Raw genomic sequence first — 27715 nt, 5'->3', positions numbered from 1 at the left:
AAGTTTCTGCCCACCATTGGGGAGATTTCCAGCCACATCATGTACCATAGATACACAAGGAAGTGACAGGAAATCACACTAAAGTGACTGGAAGTCCAACTTTTGCTGTAGTCCCCAGGCCAGATATTGTGAGATTTCCTCTAATCTCATAATATAACGAACATTTTAAATGTTACTTTTCCCAGCATTTTCTGTCTTGAAACTGACATTAAAACAGATCGTCACTGCACCTGAGCACCACAAATGAAAAACACTGTTTAATTCATTTTTAATATTCAAAGCAAACTCCACCATCCATCCATGTCTCCATTATATATTTTGTTGAGAAATCACTTTGAAAAACACCCCCTAGCATTTCTGGCTGTGGTCATCTTGAGTGAGGGCACATGATTCATGCAGAATTTACTTCCTGGAATCCCTTTGCCCTTAGCTCAAGCATGCATGCAGGAGAGTGAGCTTAACTGAGAAAACCCCCTGCCCTCCTGAAGAATCCTGGGATGTATGACATAATTTACCTAGGCAAAAAAAAACAGGAAGTAACTGAAGAAATGTAAAACAAAAACATGTTAATATGATACATTTTCCTATCTATTTACTAATGCTACCAGCATGATTATAAATAATCAATGTTGATTGGGAGAGTGAAGTTCCGCTTAAAGAGAAAGAGGGAGTGAATCTCCAAAGTGGGACGCACACAGTAATAAAAACCTGACAAGAGTCCAAACTCGTCCACACTCTAACCTAAACTACACAAGACAATAGACATTTCAAAACTCCAGACTTTGAGATTGGGGGCAGGGTCTGTTTATCCAATAAGAAGCTCTGCCCCAATTTTAACATTCCATATGTAATCCTCAAAAAGATTAATCCAGTGACATTCCAACTCAAGTTACTATCCGGTATAGGAATTCCAGATGTCCCTTACATGTTTCTTCTCAAGAAAGTCCACTCCAATCTTCACAATAGGATTCCAGCCCCCCTTCTCTATTTTTGTCAATTAAGAAAACAGTATGAGGTAGATGAAATGTTGTAAGAGCCATTATGTCATACAGTACCTGGTAAAATGGAAAGCCATTGGGCCCAACGATAGGTCTTGGATCCCAGCTAAACCTTCAGGCTGGGTTCACACTGGTGCGAATACAGATATTGCATGTGATTCACACCGCATTGCTGTGCAGATCAAATACAATGTCCGTGCGATTCAAATTCAGCCATACAGTTTGTATGGCTGAATTTGCATCGTATTCAGACCAATATGGTACAGGACCCTTTTTTTTTTGTTCGCACTGGAATCGGATCACATGGGTGTTCACACCTATGCAATCCGATTCCTGTACCATTTCACAGATCATACTGCGGTCTGCAAACCGATCTGTGGGTGTCATTAACTTTACATTGACACATGACATATAGATGCTATAAAAAAATCATCTGGACATGATGATTGTAGAAACAGACATAAACAAAGACATGATTGCTATAAAAATGAAAATAAAATATACAAAATAACAAAAAACACAAAATGTATAATCTTGCAATAAATGATATGATACATATATATATCACACCAAAAGTTGATATTCAAAGTATCACTGTCCACCTATACTTTGCTTACCACAACTGCGCCTCGGAGTACACAAAGGAATTTTACAGAAAATCTAAAGCTGCCACCTTGAACATTAAAATATATAAAAAGTGTTTTCTTCTGTGACATACATAATCCTAAAATTGGACCAAAGTGAAAAAAACAGTGGCGCTATCTTGAAAATTATTATTACTAATATTTTCACCGTTAGAGTGAACCCTTTAACTAAATAAACATACAAATGTAGAATGCAAATATATATAATGAACACCAAGTGACAAGTGAAAAATATATAAAAAGTGCACAACAACTGATTATATTGAAAAAAAATTTGCAAAAAAAAATTGCATAAAAAAAATACATAAAAAAACTTAAAGTCTGTATAAAGTGATGTCTTCTTTGCAGCTTCCACCACACCCAGGTGCTGAGTGAGCCCACTCCCTAAAGAAATTCACTCACCAACTCCAATTGCCCACACTCTCATGTAAGGCTTAAGTGCTTTTTATAACCAAACAGGAAGGATCACAACGGCAAACCAAACATCCAAATATGTGTGCAGGAATCGTTCCACATGTAAATGAAAAAAGTGCTCCAATAGTGTAAATCGTATAACCAGTTTATTGAAAAACACACACAATCTTCAATGTTTAAACTCACACTTTCCAAATTCAAAAAACGCAGAGTAAAACTTCCACAGCACAATGAACTCCAAAGCACAGCACAGCAAACAATTGGATACCACAGTTAAGGGTTGCAGTCACGGCAGACCCGAGGTATGCAGGCGTCAGATCACTTCTCTCACCTACTCCTCGATGGCCAGCCGCTCTGTGACCGCAACCCTTAACTGTGGTATCCAATTGTTTGCTGTGCTGTGCTTTGGAGTTCATTGTGCTTTGGAAGTTTTACTCTGCGTTTTTTGAATTTGGAAAGTATGAATTTAAACATTGAAGATTGTGTGTGTTTTTCAATAAACTGGTTATACGATTTACACTATTGGAGCACTTTTTTCATTTACATGTGGAACGATTCCTGCACACATATGTTTGGTTTGCCGTTGTGATCCTTCCTGTTTGGTTATAAAAAGCACTTAAGCCTTACACGAGAGTGTGGGCAATTGGAGTTGGTGAGTGAATTTCTTTAGGGAGTGGGCTCACTCAGCACCTGGGTGTGGTGGAAGCTGCAAAGAAGACATCACTTTATACAGACTTTATTTAAGTTTTTTTATGTATTTTTTATGCAATTTTTTTATGCAAATTTTTTTTCAATATAATCAGTTGTTGTGCACTTTTTATATATTTTTCACTTGTCACTTGGTGTTCATTATATATATTTGCATTCTATCTACATTTGTATGTTCATTTAGTTAAAGGGTTCACTCTAAGGGTGAAAATATTAGGTTTCAAGATAGCGCCACTGTTTTTTTCACTTTGGTCCAATTTTAGGATTATGTATGTCACAGAAGAAAACACTTTTTATATATTTTAGATACATATATATAGTAGGTATCACTCCATTGTCCTTTAGTACTTTCCGGTGTCCGACATCCGGGATAAGTCCTAGCGGTACCCGACAGGTTTCAGGTTTTAAATTCCTTTCATCAGGGGTAATTTATATAGGAGGATTTGTATTCAAAAGTGGGGTGAACAGCATCACATTCAGGCAAAGGTGGCGATATTGCAGCAAGAACAATAGATGGCGCTGTCAGAGGATGGTCCCTGAAGGGGTTTGGATCAAACCTGAACGGTTCAAATAATAGTCCTCCCTACAAAGCGGATATGTGGTCTTAAAACCTCCCGAGTGGTAGTTATGAGTGAGTATAGATACCAGCTTTCAGTCATGAAAAAGATCTCACAGTGTCAATAGGTTCAGGATTCAAATCCTCTATTCATAGTATAGCTGCAATAGGAGTCACTTATTCCGACTATTAAGGGGGTCCCTGAGACACCATCCGTCATGGGGGGTACAAACTACCTTTTTAAAAATTACCTGGGCCACATTTGATATTTCTCTCTGCACTCTCAGCAAGATCCATTGTAAAAGATCAAATAAAAAAAGATAAAAAAGCATGGACAACATAGAAAAAGTAAGTGTGTGAAGGAAATAAACCATAAAATCTTTTAACTACCTAAAGAGTAATTCCACTTTTGCTTTTGTTGAGAAAAAAAAATTCCATTCTGGGTGATCTTTGTAGATTGCAGGGATTTTAACAAACTTTGTTGCAGAGTCCTTCCTTTTGTTATTCTGAAGAAATAGCTGTTTGTTTGTCTGTGTCCATGTGAAAAGTGAACCTATATGGGAGTGATTTTGTAATTATCAATCAGCTGCTACACCTGCAGGGCTCTAATGAAGAAGTTGGCAGGGTCTGCATCCCTTTAGATGTGATGTACCCTTGGGAGTATCTCACCAAAAATGAAATTTTTTGTTGCAGGGCATTTCCAAAATCAAATTTGTATCTTAGTGCAGACTTTTGTGAAAATCAGTAAGCCAATCACATAAGCAGGAAATTACATATCTGGGAGGCGTTCTGTACACCATCTGTTTACAGAATGCCTCCAGGTAGCCATATTTCATTGCATTTGACAGAAAATGACAGCGCTGCAGATTAAAAAAAATGTAATTTTTAATAACATTCAATAGCAATATGACTTGTGTGGCAATTGTATACGCTATATTATTTTTTTTTGCCATGAAAGTGGAGTTACCCTTTAAATCCAGTCCAAATATTTTTTTTTCCTTACTGGATTAAGCAAGCACCACAACACAGAATACTGTCTGCTGGGGCCCCAGAGACCCTCACAATAAAGGGCCAAAGGGTTAGGCAAGGATATCATTTATGTGGGATTAGTTTAGAGTAAAACAGTGCATAGGAAGAATGTACGTCAAAACACAGTATGTGTTTATACAGTATGTTGTAATTGTAGATGTTTTTAAATAAACATGACCAATCTGTATGTTTTCTGGTCCCTTACACTGTGTGGCGTAACATAACACTTATTTATAGGCTTGTTTATAAAGATTATTGATGCTAGTAAATCATAGTTTTCCAATCTCTTGTTTTTTTGTAGCCTGGAGAGTCAAGAAAGTCAGAGTATGATTCTTGTACAGTGTACAACTGTACTGTGATCAATGGTCAGTTCAGCACATCAGTCTCACAAACCCCGTGCCCGTACTTCAATGAAGATAACTGCGTACCTGTAAGTAAAATATTACTCATTGCTTTTAAAATGAAACTAACCTTTTTTTTGTAATGTTAATTGTATCTATTTTTTTTAAGCTTATACTTTTAGAAACTGTTTTTATATCATTTTGGAACATCATACTGTATATACAGTATTTGTATAACAGAAAACATTTAATATATGACAAAGGATTACCAAAGCACTCTGAGTTATCTAAAGAGGCAGACAAATGTGTAACTACCTGCTCTGAGGCTCTCTTTGTCTGAATAAAACACTCTGATAAGGGTTCATTTACTGAAATGACTCATTGCTATGATTTATTCACCTGTGTTTATAATTCAGCTTGAGCTGTGGAATTTGGTCAACAATAGTTTATAATGGAGGGACTAAGCAATCTCTAAAAACATGTAGAAAAGTGCCTCTAGCTCCACTTGTCGACCCAAAAGAATTCCAAATTTTAAAGGGGCCCCTATATTAGATATGTCTTCATGCTAAGGGTATGCATGCAGTGTAAGTGTAACACTAATGCCCCGTACACACGGTCGGATTTTCCGACGGAAAATGTGTGATAGGACCTTGTTGTCGGAAATTCCGACCGTGTGTAGGCTCCATCACACATTTTCCATCAGATTTTCCGACACACAAAGTTTGAGAGCAGGATATAAAATTTTCCGACAACAAAATCCGTTGTCGGAAATTCCGATCGTGTGTACACAAATCCGACGGACAAAGTGGCACACATGCTCAGAATAAATAAAGAGATGAAAGCTATTGGCCACTGCCCCGTTTATAGTCCCGACGTACGTGTTTTACGTCACCGCGTTTAGAACGATCGGATTTTCTGACAACTTTGTGTGACCGTGTGTATGCAAGACAAGTTTGAGCCAACATCCGTCAGAAAAAATCCTAGGATTTTGTTGTCGGAATGTCCGAACAAAGTCCGACCGTGTGTACGCCCTATTACAGGTATTACTACCTTTCACAGAGATCACAATGCCTTCATATGATTTTCTTTCCTGAAGTAAGATGACACTTTGGGGGTTATTTACAAAAGGAAAATCCACTTTGCACTGCAACTGCACTTGGAAGTAAAGTTGCTGTAGATCCGAGGGGGACCACTTCATCATTTTTGTCCCAATACCCAAGTGCCGCAATGTATCCATCATGAAACCCCAGTCTACCCTGTCAAATGCTTTTTCTGCATCCAATGACAGGAATAGAACTGGGGTCTCATTCTGCACCTTCTTGTGCAACATCAATAATGATTTTAGGCTGTTGTCCCGCCCCTCTCTCCCCGGGACAAAACCAGTTTGGTCCGGGTTGATCCACAGTGGGATTAGTTTTTTTATCCTAGTGGCCAGGATCTTGGAGTACAGCTTCGTATCAGCGTTCAATAGGGCTATTGGCCTGTAGCTTGAGCAGTTAACTTTGTCTTTCCCTTCTTTTGGTAGTATTGTAATATGAGCTAATAACGATTCACTTCTTATTTCTTCATCTTCCCCTAAGGAATTCATATATTCTAATAGTTTTGGAGTCAGCTGTTCTTCAAATTTTTTATAGTATTTGACCGTAAACCCGTCTGGTCCTGGGCTTTTTCCTACGGGAGTTTCCTTTAATGCCAGTTTTACCTCTTCATGCGTAATATTTTTTTCCAATTCTTCTAGTTGGTCTATTTTTAGTTTTGGTAAGTTTGCTTTTTTTAAATATTCTTGTATCTTCTTTGTTCTTGTATTCGCTTCTTTCCAACTTTCCTGTCCTTTTATTGCATAAAGGGAGCTGAAGTATTTTTGAAATGTTATCGCTATATCTGTGGTTTTATTTACCACTTCTCCTTTTTCATTTTTGATCTTCTCAATGTAATTCAAAGACTTCTTTTTTTTTACCAGATTTGCTAGGTATTTTCCTGGTTTATTAGCCCATTTATATTTTTCTTGTACTACTCTGTTGTAGTCCTTCCTTTCTTCTTGTTCCATCCAGTCTTTTAATTGCTCTCTCTTTTGAGATAGTATGCCGAAGATTTTGTTGTTTACTTGATTTTTGTGTTTTCGTTCCAATTCATAAATTTCTTTAATTATTTGTTGCATGTTTGTTTTCCTTTCCTGTTTTTTTCTTGCCCCTATAGCTATTAACTTGCCCCTAATAACAGATTTATGCGCCTCCCATATTGTTGCTTTCGATACTTCTGGTGTATCGTTTTCTTCAAAATATCTTTTAATTTCTTCTATGATGCTTATTTCGGTCTCACTGTCTTCTAATAAAGTTTCGTTGATTCTCCATGGACCCCTTTCAAGGACTTCTCCTTTTATTTTCATTCTCAAGATTACTGGGCTGTGATCTGAGGCGGTTATTATGCCTATTTTTGTTTCTTCTATTTCTTCCAAGTTTCTATGTTCGACCATGATGTAATCCAATCTGGAGTAAATTTTGTGTACTGTTGAGTAGAATGTGTAGTCCTTTGTGCTGGGGTGCTGAATTCTCCAAGGGTCTATTAGTTGTTGTTCATATAATGTTCTTTTTAATTTCTTTAGTTGATTTACCTCTTTGTCCCTTACTCTTGAGGTACTGTCCATTTTATTATCCATGCTGAAGTTGAAGTCTCCAGCTAGTATTAATTTCCCTTGCTTGAATTCCATTAGTATTTTAATTATATCTATCAAATATTTTTTAGGGTTCTTATTAGGACAGTAGACATTGGCCAATGTATATTTTACCCCATGTATAGTTCCTGTAATAAAAAGATATCGACCCTCCGGGTCTATTTTCCTTTGATCTATTAGAAAACGTACATTTTTCCCTATACCGATGGCTACTCCTTTGGCCCTTCTTATTGGCGAGTCTCCTTGATACCATGTTGGTATGTTTCTTGAATAAATTTTGGCACTTGAGTTTTGGGTTATATGCGTCTCCTGTAGGAAAATTATTTCTGCTTTACTTTTTTCTAGTTCTCGGAGGATGATATTTCTCTTCCCTGGGGAATTTAGTCCTCGGACATTGTAAGAGATTATTTTTATGCTGTTTACATTTTCCATTCTTGTGCCTTTTCTTCCCCGCCCGTCCTCCGGCCCTCCCCCCCACGCGGTCCCCCTAGGAGACCGGATGGAGGGGACACCCAGCGGACGCACGGGGTCTCCTCATCTCTTGTCTCAGAATAGGTGTGCCTATGTAACCACTCATGTGACTCAGACCTCTCCCTCCCCACCCTCCCTCCCCCTCCCCTCCCTCCTCCCACCCTCCCCCTCCCTTTTTTCTGATATGGGTTTTTTACCCCCATATTCTCTAGAGCTGAGAGCATTTTACTTTGTTTTGTGGGGCACGCTCTGCCCCCTCTGCTCTATTTATTGTGAGGCGGAGCTCTGTAAGACACCCTATTACCCCCCTGCCTAAGCACTAATAGGGCGACCCCCTGTCCACTCCGTGAGTCCCTGTCTCCCTCTCCCTGCGTTTTTGTTGTGTTTTACCAATCCTTTCACTTTCCTTTTTTTCCCATCCCATCAACCCCAGCCCCCCCCCCCCCTTTCCACTCTAAGGCCCCTTGCACCGTTGTGTGGTATTTTCTCAGATATTAATTTCCTCGAGAGTCCACATCTTGATGTCTGATCCTTGAATTTACTTGCCACTGTAGGTCATCTCTTGCCGTTATTCGCTCCTGACTATTTGCGTATTTTTCCAGTTCTGGGGAGGGGATTTCTAGTTTGTTGCAAAAGTCCGGAATCTCCTCCACATGTCTTAGCCTCGCACTTATTCCGTTTTTCCTTGCTATTAGACATGCTGGAAAACCCCAGTTGTATTGAATTTCTTGCTCCCGGAGGATTTCTAATAATGGCTTTAGTATCCGTCGTCTTTTCAACGTTTCTTGAGATAAGTCTTGAAATATTTGTAATTTACCTCCCGCAAACTCTATTTGTGTTTTCCACTTTAGGTTTATCCAGATCTGTTTTTTTTCTTCCCATTTTTCAAAGCGTACGATTACATCTCTAGGTGTTTCCCTTGCAAACCTTTGAGGTTTTTTTACTCGAAAGACACTTTCTATTCCTATTGTGTTAGTTGTTTCCTTTCCCAAGATTTGGTTGAAGAGATTGTTCATTTTTTCTATTAGATTTTCTGCTTGTTCTGTTTCCGGTAACCCACGTATTCTCAAGTTTTTCTTTTTATCTCTATTTTCTTGCTCTTCTATTTTATATGATTGTTCCTGTTGTTCCCGTTTTAATTTCTTTATTTCATCTTCTAGTTCCTTTATGTTTTTTTGATGTAGGTCTACTTTGATCTCTACTTCTTCCACTCTGTTTAACATATATCCCATATCTTTATGGAGTGTTGACATCTCTGCTTTTAGGGAATTCTCTAGTGCCGCAAACATTTTTTCCATATCCTGTTTTGTTGGCAACTGTGGCCCTTGTTGTCCTTCCTCCTTTCCTCTGTCTTCCTCTCCCATTTCTGGCTCCATTCTGGGTTCTGAGAGGTGGCTGGTTTCTGTTTGTACTTTATACTGGCCTTTTTTATCCTTGTTGTCCTTCTCTTTTGTATCTATTTGTCTGCCCTTTGAACCCACTTGTTTCTCTCCTTCTCCGATTCCTTGCTGTATATACCTGTTCATAGGGCCTGGACTTGGGCCTAGGCTGGTCCTAGGTGATTTCGGTATTGCTCCCGCACTTCTTGTTGTTTTCCCCTTCATGTTTGTTTCTATGGCTGGATTTATAAGATCTTCAAAGCTGCCTTCCAGAATACCCCTTGATTGGGATTTCTTAATGATGAAAAAATCTCCCAGCCTTTTTAAATTGACTTATTTTTACTAATATTTCTTTTATTCCGTTCTCATACCCGGCATCCTCCCCACAATCCAATAATAGAAATAAATTAATGAGATATGAGTGGTCCCCGTTTTCCAGAAGTTATGTTACTACCTTAAATACATTAAGCATTCCTTAGTGCTGTTCAATTGTTTAAGCGTTCTTAAGCTGGAAAAAAAAAAAAAAAAAAAAAAAAAAAAAAAGGCTCAAAAACGCTCAAAAACGCTATTGCAAAAATGCTGAAAAAAAGCTGGAAAAAGTTAAAAAAAAAAAAAAAAAAAAAAAGTCACTGCAAAGACACCGGCGTCTTCACAGCGCTTTTCCAGCAGCCCGTGTGCATGGGGGCCCAGGTGCTCAGCAAAATAATTCAAATGTTTTAGCGATATAATGCAATCTAATTCAAGTATTCAGCAAGATGATTTATATATTCAGCAGTATAGTTCCAGTATAAGCTTATTTGTTCCACATTTTGTTACTATGGAATTTCTTCTTATTCTATAGTTTGTACTATCAAGCCTATAATTAGTACCCTTTGCAAAAAAAAAAAAAAAAAAAAAAAAAAAAAAAATTCACAAGAAAGGGAGATACTGCAGCAGCAGCAGCAGCAGCAGCAGGCAGGTGGGGGCTGGGAGACAACTCTTCCGTTGGCTTGTCTTTCTTTCACCTTCTCCTTCTCTTCTCCCCTGTTCCCCCCCCCTGTTTTTATTGTTTTTCTTAGCTCACTTGATTCTACTTTTTCAGCTCTTTCGCCTTTTCCCCTGCTTGTTCACTTCAAGACAATTGCAATAGAAGAGCCAAAAGAGGAGGAAAAAACAAAAACAAAAAAAAAACGCTCCAAAAACGCTCAAAGACGCTATTGCAAAAACGCTGAAAAAAGTAAAAAAAAAAAAAAAAGTCACTGCAAAGACACTAGCGTTTTCACAACGTTCTCCCAACAGCCCATGTGCATGAGGGCCCAGGTGCTCATAAAAATAATTCAAATGTTTTAGCGGTATAATGCAATCTAATTCAAGTATTCAGCAAGATGATTTATATGTTCAGCAGTATAGTTCCAGTATGAGCTTATATGTTCCACATTTTGTTACTATGAAATTTCTTCTTATTCTATAGTTTATACTATCGAGCCTATAGTTAATACCATTTGCAAAAAACAAAAACAAAAAAAAGACCAAAAAAAAAAAAAAAAAAAAAAGGATCACAAGAAAGGGAGCTACTGCAGCAGCAGCAGCAAACAGGTGGGGGCTGGGAGACAACTCTTCCGTTGGCTTGTCTCTCATTCACCTTCTCCTTCTCCCCTGTTCCCCCCCCTGTTTTTATTGTTTTTCTTAGCTCACTTGATTCTACTTTTTCAGCTCTTTCGCCTTCATTTACTTTCGCTTTTTATTCCATTTTATTTCGTTTTATTTCAATATGTTCTTTCCCTTTCCCTTTCTCTTGCTCCATTACTTTTCCTTTGCCTTTTCACTTCAAGACAATTGCAATAGAAAAAAAGCCAAAAAAAAAAAAAAAAAATACGGTACTTATCTTTTAGTTGTTGTTGAATTTGGGACAAAAAGGGACGCTCACTACAGCTTGTTGCAGTCAGACGCAGGTACAAACTTCCTCTGGCTTACTCCACAAGACAGCTCAGTGAGTGATGAGCAGGGGGGGCGGGGAGGGAAGCTACCTACACCTTCTCATCAGGCCGATCATTCCTCTCAGCTGCAGGGAGAGGGTTCTCAGGATCCTCACGCCGTGCACAGAGCCATTACCAGGCTCCTCCCTCCCTCATGGCTGATAACAAATTTGTATAATGGCCCGACAGCAGTCGTAAAAGTAAACGGTAGACTCTCTCCAAAAATTAAGATGCACAATGGAACACGGCAAGGCTGTCCACTGTCTCCACTATTATATGTATTGGCCTTAGAACCACTATTAGTAACACTCCGCAATAACAAAGAGGTAGAAGGAGCGAAACTAGGAGGAAAAGAGCATAAGATCGCTGCCTACGCGGACGACATCTTGATGTACGTATCCAACCCAAGAGTGTCACTCCCAAACATACTGAAAGAAATTAAAAAATACGGAGAACTGTCAAACTTCAAAATTAATCCAATAAAAACGGAAATATTAAACATAGGTCTAGAGGAAAAGGAAGTTCAGTTTTTACAAAAAGAATTCCCATTCACTTGGGTAAAAGAACTCAATCACCTTGGAATTAAAATAACTCCTAGAGTCGAAAAAATTTATCAGGCAAACTTTATTCCACTGATCAATGAGGTCAAAGAAGAAATGAAAAAGTTAAGAATACAGCCACTTTCATGGATTGGAAGAATAAATATGTTTAAGATGACGATATTACCTAAAATAAATTACAGATTACAGATGTTACCAGTAAAAATCCCGCAGAGCTTTTTTAAAATAATTAAAACAATCCTGCTAAAATACATATGGCTTAATAAAAAACCAAGAATTAAATACACGCTGATCACAAGGAAAAAGGAGCATGGGGGTCTTGCCGTCCCAGATATAAATAGGTACTATAAAGCCATAGTTTTAACACGAATGTTAGAGTGGACAAATGAGAAAAATGAAAAAAAATGGGTGGAAATGGAAAACACAATAAGTGGAGCCACACTACATAAGAATATTTGGATTCCACGGAAATATAGAATATTGGACACCGACACGCACGAAATAACAAAAAATGTATTTAAAATTTGGGACACCATTCACTTAAAGAATGAATGGAAATATAATTCACCACTATTAGCACTCACAGGATCAAATCTCTTCACCCCTGGGAGGGAAATATTTGAAATTCAAGGAATAGGTAACCCACGACTGAAAGATATCACTAGAAATGGCAAAATAAGAACACGAGTAGAAATAGAGGAAAGGAATGGATGGAAGATGAATGAATGGAATTATATTCAAATAAGGCACCTAGTAAGCACAATACCACACCCACTGAGAGATGAAACAAAATTAACTGCACTGGAAAAGCTATGTAGCAATGAAACACCATTAAAAAACGGAACATCAAAAATTTATAGTATACTGACAGATTTGGAAGCACAAGAAAGACCAGAATATATAAATCAATGGGAAAAAGAAATGAATTTAAAAATAGATAACCAAAAAGTGGAAAAAATGATAGAAATGGGATATAATAAGGCCTGGGACATGAAGACCATAGAAATGAATTATAAACTAGTATCAAGATGGTATATGACCCCAGTAAGAATACACAGATTCCATCAAGATAGAACCTCCTTGTGTTGGAGAAAATGTGGCCAAATAGCAACGATCATACACATATGGTGGGAATGCCCAATAATAATGGAGTACTGGAAGGAAGTGTTAAACAACATAAAGGAAATAACTGGAGAAGAAATAGAACAAAATATTTGGACATGCCTCTTCCATATCTACAATAAACCTAAGAAACAATATAGAAAATCAATAATACCTAACCTCCTGAATGCGGCCAAGGCCTTAATTCCCAAGAATTGGCTAAAAAGTGGAAAACCAGACATTAGAAACTGGCTAAAGGAAATAGATTATCACTACAAAATGGAAGGAGGAGAGAAAGGGGATAATAGTAGATGGGAAAGTTGGAAAAACTACAAAGTCTCGGATATTTATTTAGATAGGATAAAAGAAAGAACAGGTGCAGAGCCAAGTGGATAAATAAATAACATAAAGGAACGGACCAGACACAGGGGAGGGGGAGGGGGGGTGGGGGGAAATAAGAGGAACTGAGAGAGAATAAGATAATAATAGGGTTTATAATTATAGAAGGCGGTTTGTCGCCGGTTTTTAAAAATATTTAAGAATATCCTAGAAGGGAAAAATAATAAAGATGTGACGGAAACAATCCACAATGATGTGAAAAAGGAGAAGAGATAAAGTTTGACACATAAAGTTGAAATAATGTCTCTCGGAAAATTTTCGCTGAAGTGGAAAAAAAAAAAAAAAAAAGATCCGAGGGGGACATGCAAGGAAAATAAAAAACAGCGTTTTAGATTGCACATGATTGGATGATAAAATCAGCAGAGCTTCCCCTCATTTCAGATCCACCCCTTAGATTTAGAGCGACTTGCAGTGCAAAGTGGATTTGCTTTTCGTAAATAACCCCCTTTGTTCAGAAATTTTATAGGGTCAGGATCTATTTCTGGTTCTATGATAACACAGTACATGCTGGTGCTTATGCAGTTTTTAGTTGTGTTCACAAATCTCTGACAGAGATCAGTCCCCTGCTTTATCCTCTCACCTTGTGATTTTCTAAAAGGTTACATTTATTTAGTTTGAGTACTGCGAGGAAGACTTTTTTCAGTCTGTTTGATGTTTCTGTATATATTTAGCTTACAGGACTTCAAAAATGGTTAGTCTGGTGTCCAGTGGTTATTACAATGATCATTTTTTGTATCCTACTAGCATACCCAAAATATATATTTTTAAAAAATATAACTTGTTTATATTTTTCAGGGAACCATTGAACTTTCACCGAATGGCTGCTGTAAGCAATGTAAGTACTTATTCATTGAAATGTACAAATTTGTAGAAGTTATTGTGTTTCTTTTTTTTTTCCAAGTGCTATTGTGGCAGTTGTCTATTCTGCATTAGCTTGGTTTACTTTGGATTTAATTGCTTAGTAAAATATCAACTATAGAGACAACCGGATATGCTATTCTGTTAGTATTTCAGCCTTGTTACATTAGCCAGCATTTACTTGACACTCCCTAGTCACACTCACTGTATAGCTAATAGGATCAGTAAGCTTTAGACAAATGTAACCAGTAAATGTAAAAAAAAAACTCTTTGTTGAAAAGAGAGACAAACCATTTAGGCCCCTTTCACACGATCTGACCGTTCAGGTCCGCCTGTCAGTTTTGACGGCGGACCTGAACGGGCGATCCATGTTAGTCTATGGAGCGTCGGATGTCAGCGGAGAAATGTCCGCTGACATCCGACCCCGTCCGATCCGCTAAAAGCAGACGGATGGCCCTACGTCCAGGTCTGTCGCTGGCAGATCGGATCGGGTGAGATCTGACGAAAACGGACATGCTTCCCGTTTTCTTCCGATCCCTCCATAGGCGGCAGCGGCGCCTGACAAGCCCCTCCCCGCTCAGTGAGCAGAGAGGGACCTGTCATCCGCCGGCTCAGCGGAGATCAACGGACTGATCTCCCGCTGAGCCGGCGGATCGAGGCGGACTCCATAGAAACGGAGTCCGCCTCGTGTGAAAGGGACCTTACAGTGCAACAAGCATCATAATTGAAAGACAAATGGTAACAGTTTTATACAAAGTAAAAATGTTAGAATTAACAGCACATGTGATACAAAAAACACAAACAGTGAATAATGACAGTGATACATGGATAATCATCAATAGCACCTATTGAAGTATATGGTGTGCAGACCGTTAAGTAGCTCAGTGGAAGATAAACAATGAATAGTGGATTGTACCCATAAGGTAAACATTTACATAGTGGTTTGTTAATCCTCTACACATGTATTATTATTATTATTATTATACGAGATTTATATAGCGCCAACAGTTTACTCAGCGCTTTACAATGTATAAGGAGGGCAACACAATTACAGTACAGTTCAATACAAAAGGTACAGGAGGGCCCTGCTCGTAGAGCTTACATTCTAAAGGGAGGGGGTGGTGGTACAAAAGGTAATAGCTGCAAAAAATGATTTGATGGGGGTGGCTCAGGGACAGTTATGTGGGTGTGGGATAGGCTTCCCTGAATAAATGAGTTTTCATGTAGAGGTATTCTCCAACCATCTATCCCATATCTTATGGTACTTATTTGGGCACCCTCTATAAACATATAGAACTTTTATGTAGTGTAACATAGCTTTAATGGTCACAATCCAATGCTGGATGGTCAGAGGTGCCATTAACACTCTGGCCATAAAGCGTGTTTCTTGTAGAAAAATATCTTCCTCTGAGGTGAAAAGAAGGTCCAATAAGCATTGCTTAGGGCAGAGGGTTAGTGGGGAGCCCATTTGGTCATGTAGGAATTTGAAAACTTATGTCCAGTACCCTTGGATAACAGGACAAGACTACATTAAACGGTAGAAGGTGCCACTGGTCTCACCACATCTGGGGCACTCTGGGTTGTAATGTGACTGATATTTAGATAAATGGATAGGCATTAGATAGGACCTATAAAAAATGTACAGGTGAGTGAGGCGGTTAGAAAGTTTGAGAGATACTAATTTACAGGTTTCTAGAACCTCATCCCAGTCTTCAACAGCGAGTTCCCCAACATCCTCCACCCACCATGATTTTAATTGCTAAGCCAGGTTAGTAGCAGCTGGCAGTAGAAGATAGCTATAAAATGTAGAAATTAGCTTTTTAGGGTCCGGGCCCATAATTACCTCCACCAGGTACAGGGAATGGAGATAACGAAAAAACATGTTTGGGTAATACAAAATCTTAAGTTTCTTAAATGATTTAACCCCGAAATTGGAGAGAACATGTTAGATATATATAACCTCCCTGTCAACCCATAGCCTATGATCGGGCACTGATAATAATTCAGCTAAATGCAGGTTACTTCAAAAGGGTGTGTGGGCATGAAATGGAGAAGTATTTGTTTGACTCATGGCCAAATTCCAAATTTTACAGTGATGAAATAGTATTTGTCCCTGGTCTCCCAGGTAGATAGGATTGTGTGAGCCACTCAGAAAAATCTGGAAGGGGTGAATAAGGGGGTGAGGAATTCTGGGACATAATAAAGTAATGTATCTATCCCTCTCCCCCTTATCGAGATAAAAAAAATTGTAAAGTTGTGAGTCTATATAATGAAGGTTAAAGACAGGCAAGACTGTACCACCTAGATTCATGGGGCTTTTCAGGGTATGCCATGACAGTTTGTGACAGAAATAAATAAATGTGTTAAGTAGAGATCCTATTGACTTTAAAAAGCAGGGTAGGATATATAAAGGGGCTTGTCAGACTATATAAAGGAGCTTATGGAGTAATATAATTTTCAGGAAATTAATGTGCCCCATAACTCCAAGGAGAAGTCGGACCATGTCTGCATTTTGGACTTAAGAACTGTGTAAAGGGGTTCGAGATGGAGCCTAATATAATATCCTAGGAAGAAATCTGGATGCCCAGATACCTGATCTGACTCACTCTTATCACAGGGAGGGAGGCCTGCCCAACAGTGGGAGCCCCTATGTCTAAGGGAAGGATTTGGTCCAATTGATTTGTAAACTTGAGAACTCTCCAAAGCGTTTAATGAGATGCAGAGCAGCTGATCGCGATGGACCTGCATCCTCCTGCTACAAAAGCATATCATCCACATAGAGGCTAATAGTTTTTACTACTGGACCTGAATGAAGGCCTCTAATGTCTGGATGTGTTCTGATAGTAATTGTCAAAGGTTCTACGGCCAGTGTGTAGAGCAGTGGGAACATTTTGCATCCCTGTCGTGTACCTCTAGAGAGGGGGATAGGATCAGAGACCCTACCATTGATCTGTATCTGAGGGGGGCTGATACAAGAGCTGGAGCCATTTGGTGAAATAGACATAAAATCTACCTGGTCCGGATGGATTAGGCTAAGTATACCTTTATTATAAAGCGTAATGCTAAAATTTTGGCTAGGAATATTACATCAGTAAATGTCACATTTAGGCTATACGAGTGTAGTTTTCTCTCATTTAGCCCGCAGAGTGAAAGAGAGAAATCAGTCGATTTCCCCATCCATGCTAACAGCATTGATATAAAACTCTCCACTGCCGGTTATTGTATTCAAGCAGCCGCAGCATCCATAGCTGCCTAAATACCGGAACGGTAAATGCATCTCATAGGCTGCAGTCACTGTTTAGTCAGTAATTTCCCCCCAATTCAGTCGATTTTTAGATTGTCTTTTATTGAGCTGGGCTGTGCCGAAAATGCCACCTGCAGCTGAATCGGCCAAAATTTGAGCCATGTATTGCAACTAATTTGTTTTAGTTCAGTCAGTCTCCAGTTCAGTCTCCATGGTGCAGGAACTATATTTTTACATCTTGTAGTGGGGGGGGGGGGATTTTTTGATTAATTAAATGCACCCTATAACAAAGTGTTCAACTTTCACCTTAAATGTACAGGTTGAACACTCTCCCTTTCCATTTTAAAATGCTATGATCTGGCATCTCAAGCCAGGAAAAATTTGTTTTCAAATGTGTCCAGTGAATTACCAGCATATCTGCCGTAGTTGTAACAATCATCCATTTATAAATAGAGTGAATGTTTCTGAAATCGCCTTTTTTATCCATTGAAGAACAAATGTTAGCAAAAGTCAGAGATTTAATTTTCCACCAGATGAATGTTTGGCAAATATACAATGACTGTAGAGGTATAAATACTGCTTAGTGAATTGTGGGCAAATGTTTGTGCAGGCAAATCCTTTATACATACGTGCCTATGTTAATTTCAGATAACATATCCTTTTATAACTCTGAGCTGTTTTTGATGTGTTTTTATTAACCCCACAGGTATTGAAACCAGCCCGTCCTGCAAGTTGCATCAAAAATTGGAATACCTATCTTACAATAACTGCCAATCAGAAGATATAGTGAATATAACTTATTGTGAAGGATCTTGCAATACCCTTTCCATGTAAGATCATTATTCTATTAAATAAGCAAATTGTAGAAATTTATGCTAAGGAACTTATCTTTTTTTTTATTACAAACACTCTAAAATTGAAAGTTAAATATTATGCATGTATGCGTATTTGCAAATCTGTGTGACCTTTTGCATTATCCATATTTAATATTATCTATAGCCTTTCATGCCTAGTCTATTCCTTTGACTTTAGTAGGGGATAATGAAGAGATGCTATCATCTGAAGGAAGTTATATAATCATTCCCTCACCAAAGTATTCATTTTCATTCTTGGCCAGGAAGTAGGCAGTTCTGTTCCCACCCTAATCCTCTTTCTCTTCTGCTAATTCATCATCCATTTGTTACTTGATTTTCCAAAATGCAGCTGTCAATCAAATCAGATGGGTGAATACAGGACAGGACCAGAGGAACCATGTTGTTCTTTGCAATAATGGTCTCTGTTCCTCAAGTAGTCCGAGTGGAGCAGTGGTCTCCAAATTGCAGCCTGGGGGCTAGATGGGGCCCTTTGCTTGCTTTGAGTACTATTCCATCCAATGACACCAACAATGGGGCGTAATTCCTATTGCTGACACCAACAATGGGGCACTATTAGAAGCACATCTGTGAGGTCAGCCACTGATGTGGATGAGAAGGCCTGGCTCACAGTCTCCGCTCTAATTCATCCCAAAGGTGTTCTATCGAGTTGAGGTCAGTTGCCCCAAACTCACTCATCCATGTCTTTATGGACCTTGCTTTGTGCACTGGTGTGCAGTCATGTTGGAACAGGAAGGGCCATCCCAAAACTGTTCCCACAAAGTTGGGAGCATGAAATCGTCCAAAATGTTTTGGTATGCTGACTCCTTAAGAGTTCCCTTCACTGGAAATAAGTGGCCAAGCCCAACCCCTGAAAAAAAACCCACACCATAATTCCCCCTTCACCAAATGATTTGCACCAATGCACAAAGCAAGGTCCATAAAGACATGGGTGAGTGAGTTTGGGGTGGAGGGACTTGGCTGGCCTGCACAGAGTTCTGACCTCAAACTGATAGAACACCTTTGGAATGAATTGGAGCGGAAACTGCGAGCCAGGCATTCTCGTCCACATCAGTGCCTGAACTCACAAATGCGCTTCTAGAAGAATGGTTAAACATTCCCATAGACACACTCCTAAACATTGTGGACAGCCTTCCCTGAAGAATTAAAGCTGTTAAAGCTGCAAAGGGTGGGCCAACTCAATATTGAACCCTATGGACTAAGACTGGGATGCCATCAAAGTTCATGGGTGTGTAAAGGCGGGTATCCTAAAAGTTTTGGTAATATAGTGTATATGTGTGTATATATATATATATATATATATATATATATATATATATATATATATACATACAATGCTGTGTGCTGTGAAAAAGTATTTTCCCCCTTTCTGATTTTTAATTTTTTTGCATATGTGTCACACTTAAATGACTCACATCATCAAACAAATTTTATTACAACACAAAAATAACCTGAGTAAATACAAAATGCAGTTTTTAAATTATGGTTTCATTTAAGGCAAAAAAGCTATCCAAACCTGCCTGGCTTTATGTGAAAAAGTAATTGCCCCCTAAACCTAATAACTGGTTGTGCCACCCTTGCGGCAACAACTGCAATCAAGCGTTTGCGATAACTGGTAATGAGTCTTTCACATTGCTGTGGAGCAATTTTGGCCCACTCTTCTTTGCAGAATTGTTTTAATTCAGCCACACTGGAGGGTTTTCCAGCATGAACGGCCTGTGTAAGGTCATGATACAGCATCGCAATTGGATTTAAGTCCGGGCTTTGACTAGGCCACTCCAAAACCTACATTTTGCTTTATTTGAACCATTTGGAGGTGGACTTGCTGTTGTGTTTCGGATCATTGTCCTGCTGCATAACCCAAGTGCACTTAAGCTTGAGGTCACGAACTGATGGCCGGACATTCTCCTTTAGGATTTTCTGGTAGAGCTCAGACTTCATGGTTCCATCAATTATGGTAAGTCGTCCAGGTTCTGAAGCTGCAAAGCAGCCCCAGACCATCACGCTACCACCACCATGTCTGACTATTGGTATGATGTTCTTGTTATGAAATGCTGTATAAATTTTTGCCAGATGTAACGGGACGCACACCTTCCAAAAAGTTTGATTTTTGTCCCATCAGTCCACAGAATATTTGCCTAAAAGTCTTGGGGGTAATCTACCACATTTACCAAATGTTTTTTGGTAAACGTGAGATGAGCCTTTGTGTTCTTTTTAGTCAGCAGTGGCTTTGGCCTTGGAACTCTCCCATAGATGCCATTTCTGCCCAGGCTCTTTCTTATTATTGAATCATGAACACTGAGCTTACCTGAGGCAAGTGAGGCCTGCAGTTCTTAGGATGTTGTTCTGGGTTCTTTTATGACCTCCTGGATGAGTCATCGTCATGCTCTTGGAGTAATTTTTGTAGACCGGCCACTCCTGGGAAGGTTCACCACTGTTCCAAGTTATCTCCATTTGTGGATAATGGCTCTCCCCATGGTTCACTGGAGTTCCAAAGCCTTAGAAATGCCTTTGAAACCCTCCCTACACCGATACATGTTTGTTTCTAATCTGTTCTTGAGTTTTTTTAGATTGTGGCATGATATGTGGCGTTTTGTGATCTGTTAGCATGCTTCACTTTAATTTCTTGATTCAACGGGTCTGGCAGTAATCAGGCCTGGGTGTGGCAAGTGAAATTTAACTCAGCTTTCCAAAAAATTGTGGTTAATGACAGTTTATTCATTATTCAGCATGGGAGAGGGCAATTACTTTTTCACATAGGGCCAGGCAGGTTTGAGCAGCTTTTCTCCCCTAATAAATTAAATAAAAATTTAAAAACTGCATCTTGGATTTAATCGGGTTATCTTTGTGTAGTATTAACATTTTTTGATGATCTGAATCATTTAAGTGTGAGAAATATGCAAAAAAATAAAAAAATCAGGAAGGGGAAAATACTTTTTCACAGCACTGTATATAGTATCTCACAAAAGTGAGTACACTCCTCACATTTTTGTAAATATTTTATTATTTTTTTTCATGTGACAACACTGAAGAAATCAAACTTTGCTACAATGTAAAGTAGTGAGTGTACAGCTTGTATAGCAGTGTAAATTTTCTGTCCCCTCAAAATAACTCAACACACAGCCATTACTGTCTAAACCGCTGGCAACAAAAGTGAGTACACCCCTAAGTGAAAATGTCCAAATTGGGCCCAATTAGCCATTTTCCCCCACCGATGTCATGTGACTTGTAAATGTTACAAGGTCTCAGGTGTGAATGGGGATCAGATGTGTTAAATTTGGTGTTATCTCTCTCACACTCCCATACTGGTCACTGGAAGTTCAACATGGCACCTCATGGCAAAAAACTCTCTGAGGATCCAAAAAAAATAACTGTTGCTCTACATGAAGATGGCCTAGGCTATAAGATTGCCAAGACCCTGAAACTGAGCTGCAGCACGGTGGCCAAGACCATGCAGCAGTTTAACAGGACAGGTTCCACTCAGAAGAGGCCTCACCATGGTGGACCAATGAAGTTGAGTGCATGTGCTCAGTGTCAGATCCAGAGGTTGTCTTTGGGAAATAGACGTATGAGTGCTGCCAACATTGCTGCAGAGGTTGAAGGGGTGGGGGGGTCAGCCTGTTGGTGCTAAAACCATACACCGCACGCTGCATCAAATTGGTCTGCATGACTGTCGTCCCAGAAGGAAGCCCCTTCTAAAGATGATGCACAAGAAAGCCCGGAAACAGTTTGCTGAAGAAAAGCAGACTAAGGACAAGAAATAAGTATAGATGTGTGTAACACAACTATAAATTCCTGCGCTAATGGATAAAGAAAAGACGCAAATAGAGTGTGTGAGCACTATAAATGATTACTGATAATAAGGTTGCTGTTCTTAAAGTGCGTGTGCCTTTAAATATGTGATCAAAGTAAGAGCGCTACCTTGTGCTAAACTAATACATTAATAACAGAAAATAAATACCAATAGTACCATTAGCCATAAAAAAATCAATGATATAAGTAAATAATAATAGTCCATAGGAGATAAATGTGTATAGAGTTCATGAGATTCAAACTTTGCAGTTCTGCTTCAAAAAGTTTTCAATATGTGCAAAATAAAGTGCCAAGTGCTAAGAAGATAATCGGTGTGGTCCGTGCTCCCCTCTGTGTGCCCTCTCACTCACCAGAAATCCAGGACTCCCATAACAGAAGTCACAAGCGCTCAGGAGGGTGGCCGGGTTCTGTGGTTCCACGAGCTGTATCTCTAGCTGCAGCGTGTGTTGTTCTTTTTGAAGCAGTACTACAGAGTTTGAAGCTCATGAACTCTATACACGTTTATCCCCTATGTACTATTATTATTTACTTATATCATTGATTTTTTTATGGCTGATGGCACTATTGGTATTTATTTTGTGCTATTAATGTATTAGTTTAGCACAAAGTAGTGCTCTTACTTTGATCACAGACTAAGGACATGGATTACTGGAACCATGTCCTGTGATCAGATGAGACCAAGATAAACTTATTTGGTTCAGATGGTGTCAAGGGTGTGTGGCAGCAATCAGATGAGAATTACAAAGACAAGTGTGTCTTGCCTACAGTCAAACATGGTGGTGGGAGTGTCATGGTCTGGGTGCTGCATGAGTGCTGCCATCACTGGGGAGCTACAGTTCACTGAGGGAACCATGAATGGCAACATGTACTGTCACTTACTGAAGCAGAGCATGATCCCCTCCCTTCGGAGACTGGGTCACAGAGCACTATTCCAACATGATAACCACTCCAAACACACCTCCAAGACGACCACTGCCTTTCTAAAGAAGCTGAGGGTAAAGGTAATGGACTGGCCAAGCATGTCTCCAGACCTAAACCCTATTGAGCATCAGAGGACTCCAGTGGCAACCTGTGAAGCTCTGGTGAACTCCATGCCCAAGAGGGTTAGAGAAGTGCTGGAAAATAATGGTGGCCACACAAAATATTGACAATTTGGGCCCAGTTTGGAAATTTTTACTTAGGGGTGTACTCACTTTTGTTGCCTGCAGTTTAGACATTAATGGCTGTGTGTTGAGTTATTTTGAGGGGAAAGCAAATTTACACTGTTATACCAGCTGTACACTCACTACTTTACATTTTAGCAAAGTGTCATTTCTTCAGTGTTGTCACATGAAAAGATATAATACAATATTTACACAAATGAGAGGGGTGTACTCACTTTTGTGAGATACTGTGTGTATATATAGATATACATATATATCTATATATCTCTAAAGATATAGAGATATATAGATATATATACTTTTTTCAATTGTTTTTTTTTTCTTTTTCCTTACATTTTTTTTTCTTTTTCTATGATTTTTTTTAACAAGCTGTGACCAGAGAAACACAGTGTTACCATAGTAACACTGTACTACTCTGGGGAAGTGATTAGAATTTTTTTTCTTGACACATGATTGCTAATACCAATGAATTTCATTATTATAAGAAACCATTTTTACTAAATCAAACTGATTCATGCAGTGTCTTTTGTTGTGATAAGCTGTGATTGGCCAAAGCTAATCACATGGTACAGATGGGCAGTAATGTCCACCCCGAAAGAGGAAAGTCCTGCCCGGCTATCAATCTGCTATAGGCCGGGCAGGAAGGTGTTAAAGAGTCAGCAAGCCAAGAAGTTTGAATACTAATAATAATAATAATAATAATATAAGGGTTTTTCAAAAAGTTTCCACACTTTTTTTTATGAGTTTCGCAGCCATCTTTTCCACAACATGAAAAAACGTAAACTAAACTGCAAGGTCAGCTGGCTTGCTATAAAATATAAAATAAAATAATACAAATATAAAAAATCCAAAGTTAATAAAATGTATTTATCCTAAATCAGCTATCCACTGTGTAATGCCCTGTACACACGATAGGATTTTCCGATGGAAAATGTGTGATAGGACCTTGTTGTCGTAATTGTAGGCTCCATCACACATTTTCCATAGGAATTTCCGACACACAAAGTTTGAGAGCTTGCTATAAAATTTTCCGACAACAAAATCCGTTGTCGGAAATTCCGATCGTGAACACAAATCCGACGCACAAAATGCCACGCATGCTCAGAATAAATTAAGAGAGGAAAGCTATTGGCTACTGCCGCTTTTATAGTCCCGACCTACGTGTTTTACGTCACTGCGTTCAGAACTATTGGATTTACAGACAACTTTGTGTGACTGTGTGTATGCAAGACAAGTTTGAGCCAACATCCGTCAGAAAAAAATCCACGGATTTTGTTGTCGGAATGTCCGATCAATGTCCGACCGTGTGTACAGGGCATAAGAGCGATAACACATTTATGTAAAACCACCGTGATCAATATAATTGATTCACTTTTATCTTCTACGTAGGTACTCGGTGGCTGCCAGTAAAATGTCCCACAATTGCACCTGTTGCCAGGAGGTGAAGACCAAAGAAAGAAAAGTGACGATGAAATGCAGCAATGGACATCAAGAAGAACTCAGTTATCCTAAGGTGGAGGAGTGTAACTGCGTCAGCACTGACTGTGAATCATCGCAACCACAAAAAACATTTACAACTGCCCGAGCTCGGCGCATCAATCGAGACAGGAAATGTGGCTTTTCAAAGGCAGCCATAAACTAAGTACATGGCTATTTCTATAAAGTATATGTAAACTCCTGTTCATTATGTTACAGTATGTTTTGAAATTAAAGCAATTATGGCATATAATAGTTTTCTGTATTATTTTAAGGATTAATTGTAAATACTGTTCATTGCTGTAACAGCCATTAAACCTAAAGGCATTTTCCACTTTAGGCCTCATTTACACAGACTTACCGATCTGTACACCCATACAAAAGTCTGTTTTCACCTGCAAAGGATACACAAGTGTTTTATGCAGACCTGTTCAAATCAATGATAGGCATCCATCTGCATAGATCTCCAAGCTCATCCCTGACTGTAGATTCATGTGGGTCTGATGCACGGATCAGAACGCAGTTTTTCTGCATCCTAATCCATGCATCGGACCCATAAGATGTACACTTCGGGGTGCATGCAGCAGGCTGCCTGCATGAGACTGCACAGAACATCTGTGAAAATGGCCCTTTGCATGAGTGGACGGATTGCTACGCCCGTGCGAACAAAGCCTTACTGTGCTACAGTCTGCAACACCTTTTTCAACCTTTTTACGTCAAAGGAAACCTTGAAAACATTTTTTGGTCTTGGGGAACCCCGGATAAAACCAATTAACCACTTCAGCCCCGGAAGATTTGGCAGCTCAATGACCGGAGGACTTTTTACAATTTGGCACTGCGCTGCTTTAACTGGTAATTGCGCGGCCATGCCATGTTGTACCCAAACTAAATTTGCATCCTTTTTTCCCCACAAATAGAGCTTTCTTTTGATGGTATTTGATTGCCTCTGTGATTTTTATTTTTTGCGATATAAATGGAAAAAGACTGGAAATTTTGAAAAAAAATGATATTTTCTACTTTTTGTTATAAAAAAAAAATGATAAACTCATTTTTAGTCATACATTTAGGCCAAAATGTATTCAGCCACATGTCTTTGGTAAAAAAATGTCAATAACGTATATTTATTGGTTTGTGCAAAAGTTATAGCGTCTACAAACTAGGGTACATTTTCTGGAATTTACGCAGCTTTTAGTTTATGACTACCTATCTCATTTCTTGAGGTGCTAAAATGGCAGGGCAGTTCAATTCCGGAACCAGGGTGGTGGTAGCACTTGACACTGCCAAAGCCTTTGATTCCGTAGAATGGCCGTATCTGTGGGAGTGTCTACATAATTATGGCTTTGGTCCAGAGTTTATGCAGTGGGTTAAGCTTCTTTACCAGACACCTAAAGCAAGGGTGTTTGTTAATGGCTGGCTTTCGGAGCAATTCCCTCTGAAGAGGGGAACACGACAGGGATGCCCCCTGTCCCCCCTATTATATGCCCTGGCGGCGGAGCCACTGGCAATTGCCATTAGAGCAGACTCTAATATAAAGGGACTGAGAAAAGGTCATACAGTAGATAAAATAGGTCTATATGCTGATGACACAATTCTGTATCTGGCGGACCAAGGACCTTCACTGCAGGCTGCACTCGAAATTATTGAAAAATTGGGTAGCTACTCGGGATTGCGTATTAACTGGGACAAATCTCAAATTCTCCCACTGGACATCTTCCCCCCCCCCCTAAAACAATCCCAACTCTTCCATTACCCAGAGTATCTAAAATTAAGTACCTAGGGGTAGAGGTCACTAGGACTATGACAGACTACACACACTTAAATGTTACACCCCTATTTGACCTAATAAAGTCCAAAACCCAGACATGGTCCAGGCTGCCACTGGGGGTGATGGGACGTATAAATTTAATAAAAATGATTTTGCTACCCAAAATACTATATATGGTTTGGCATGCCCCTCTTTATATTCCTCTAAAGTCTTTAAACAAATGGAAGCCATATTAAACTCATTTGTATGGGGTAATGGCAGACACAAACTGGCTTGGCATGTTTTAAAGAACCCCACAGATAGGGGAGGAGTGTCCCTTCCTGATCTACAAGATTATTACTTAGCAGCTCAACTCTCCCATATATACCACTTTAATAAAGAGGAAATGCAACGTTATAGATCCCTAGTATGCAACAAACCGGGACACCCAGTATTTACCCCGATACAAGCTATTCTTAGAGGGAAACAAATTACTAAAAAACTCCCAAGGTATAATATGGAAATGTTGCTCCATCATCAAAGAATATGGGAAATCACGTTGAAAAAGCAAAACATTGGGAAAATTCATACCCTCACCCCACTATGGTTTAACAAACACTTCCCGGAGTTAGAATACCTGTCAGACTCAACAGTATGGGCTACATATGGCATAATATATATTCATCAGGTGCTATCTGACTCCAGACTCAAGCAGTTTCAGGTGCTTAAGGAAGAATATACCCTCCCTAACCAGATGGCTTTTAAGTACTTGCAACTTCGCCATGCACTAAAAACACAAATACCAAATATGGAAGCGGTGTCGGATTCTCCCCCAGTCCTGGATGTAATACTGGGAGAGGAACCCTCTAAACTCATTTCAACTCTGTACCTGCAGATTAGAAACAGTAGATCAAATGCTACTGCACAGAAGGCAAAAATGGAATGGGAAAAATGCTCCATCATCAAAGAATATGGGAAATCAAGTTGAAAAAGCAAAACATTGGGAAAATTCATACCCACACCCCACTATGGTTTAACAAACACCTCCCGGAGTTAGAATACCTGTCAGACTCAACAGTATGGGCTACATATGGCATAATATACATTCATCAGGTGCTATCTGACTCCAGACTCAAGCAGTTTCAGGTGCTTAAGGAAGAATATACCCTCCCTAACCAGATGGCTTTTAAGTACTTGCAACTTCGCCATGCACTAAAAACACAAATACCAAATATGGAAGGGGTGTCGGATTCTCCCCCAGTCCTGGATGTAATACTGGGAGAGGAACCCTCTAAACTCATTTCAACTCTGTACCTGCA

The 27715-nt window shown here is 39.2% G+C and overlaps 1 protein-coding gene across 1 annotated transcript in view; it reads left to right on the top strand.

Annotated features, from left to right (window-relative positions):
- The window catches only part of LOC141111715 (mucin-2-like), a 108839-nt gene extending 83934 nt beyond the window's left edge, over window positions 1-24905 (top strand). The window contains exons 21-24 of the mRNA XM_073603859.1: window positions 4651-4779; window positions 14022-14061; window positions 18035-18158; window positions 24566-24905. Coding sequence (XP_073459960.1) covers window positions 4651-4779; window positions 14022-14061; window positions 18035-18158; window positions 24566-24818 — 546 coding nt within the window. The 3' untranslated portion in view covers window positions 24819-24905. The remainder of the gene's footprint in view (window positions 1-4650; window positions 4780-14021; window positions 14062-18034; window positions 18159-24565) is intronic.
- Window positions 24906-27715: the final 2810 nt, after the last annotated feature.

The sequence above is a fragment of the Aquarana catesbeiana genome, linkage group LG11 (assembly GCF_042186555.1).
Source record: "Aquarana catesbeiana isolate 2022-GZ linkage group LG11, ASM4218655v1, whole genome shotgun sequence".
Taxonomy (NCBI): domain Eukaryota; kingdom Metazoa; phylum Chordata; class Amphibia; order Anura; family Ranidae; genus Aquarana; species Aquarana catesbeiana.
The sequence above is the reverse complement of the archived record's forward strand: the minus strand, read 5'-3'. Positions and strand labels throughout refer to the sequence as shown.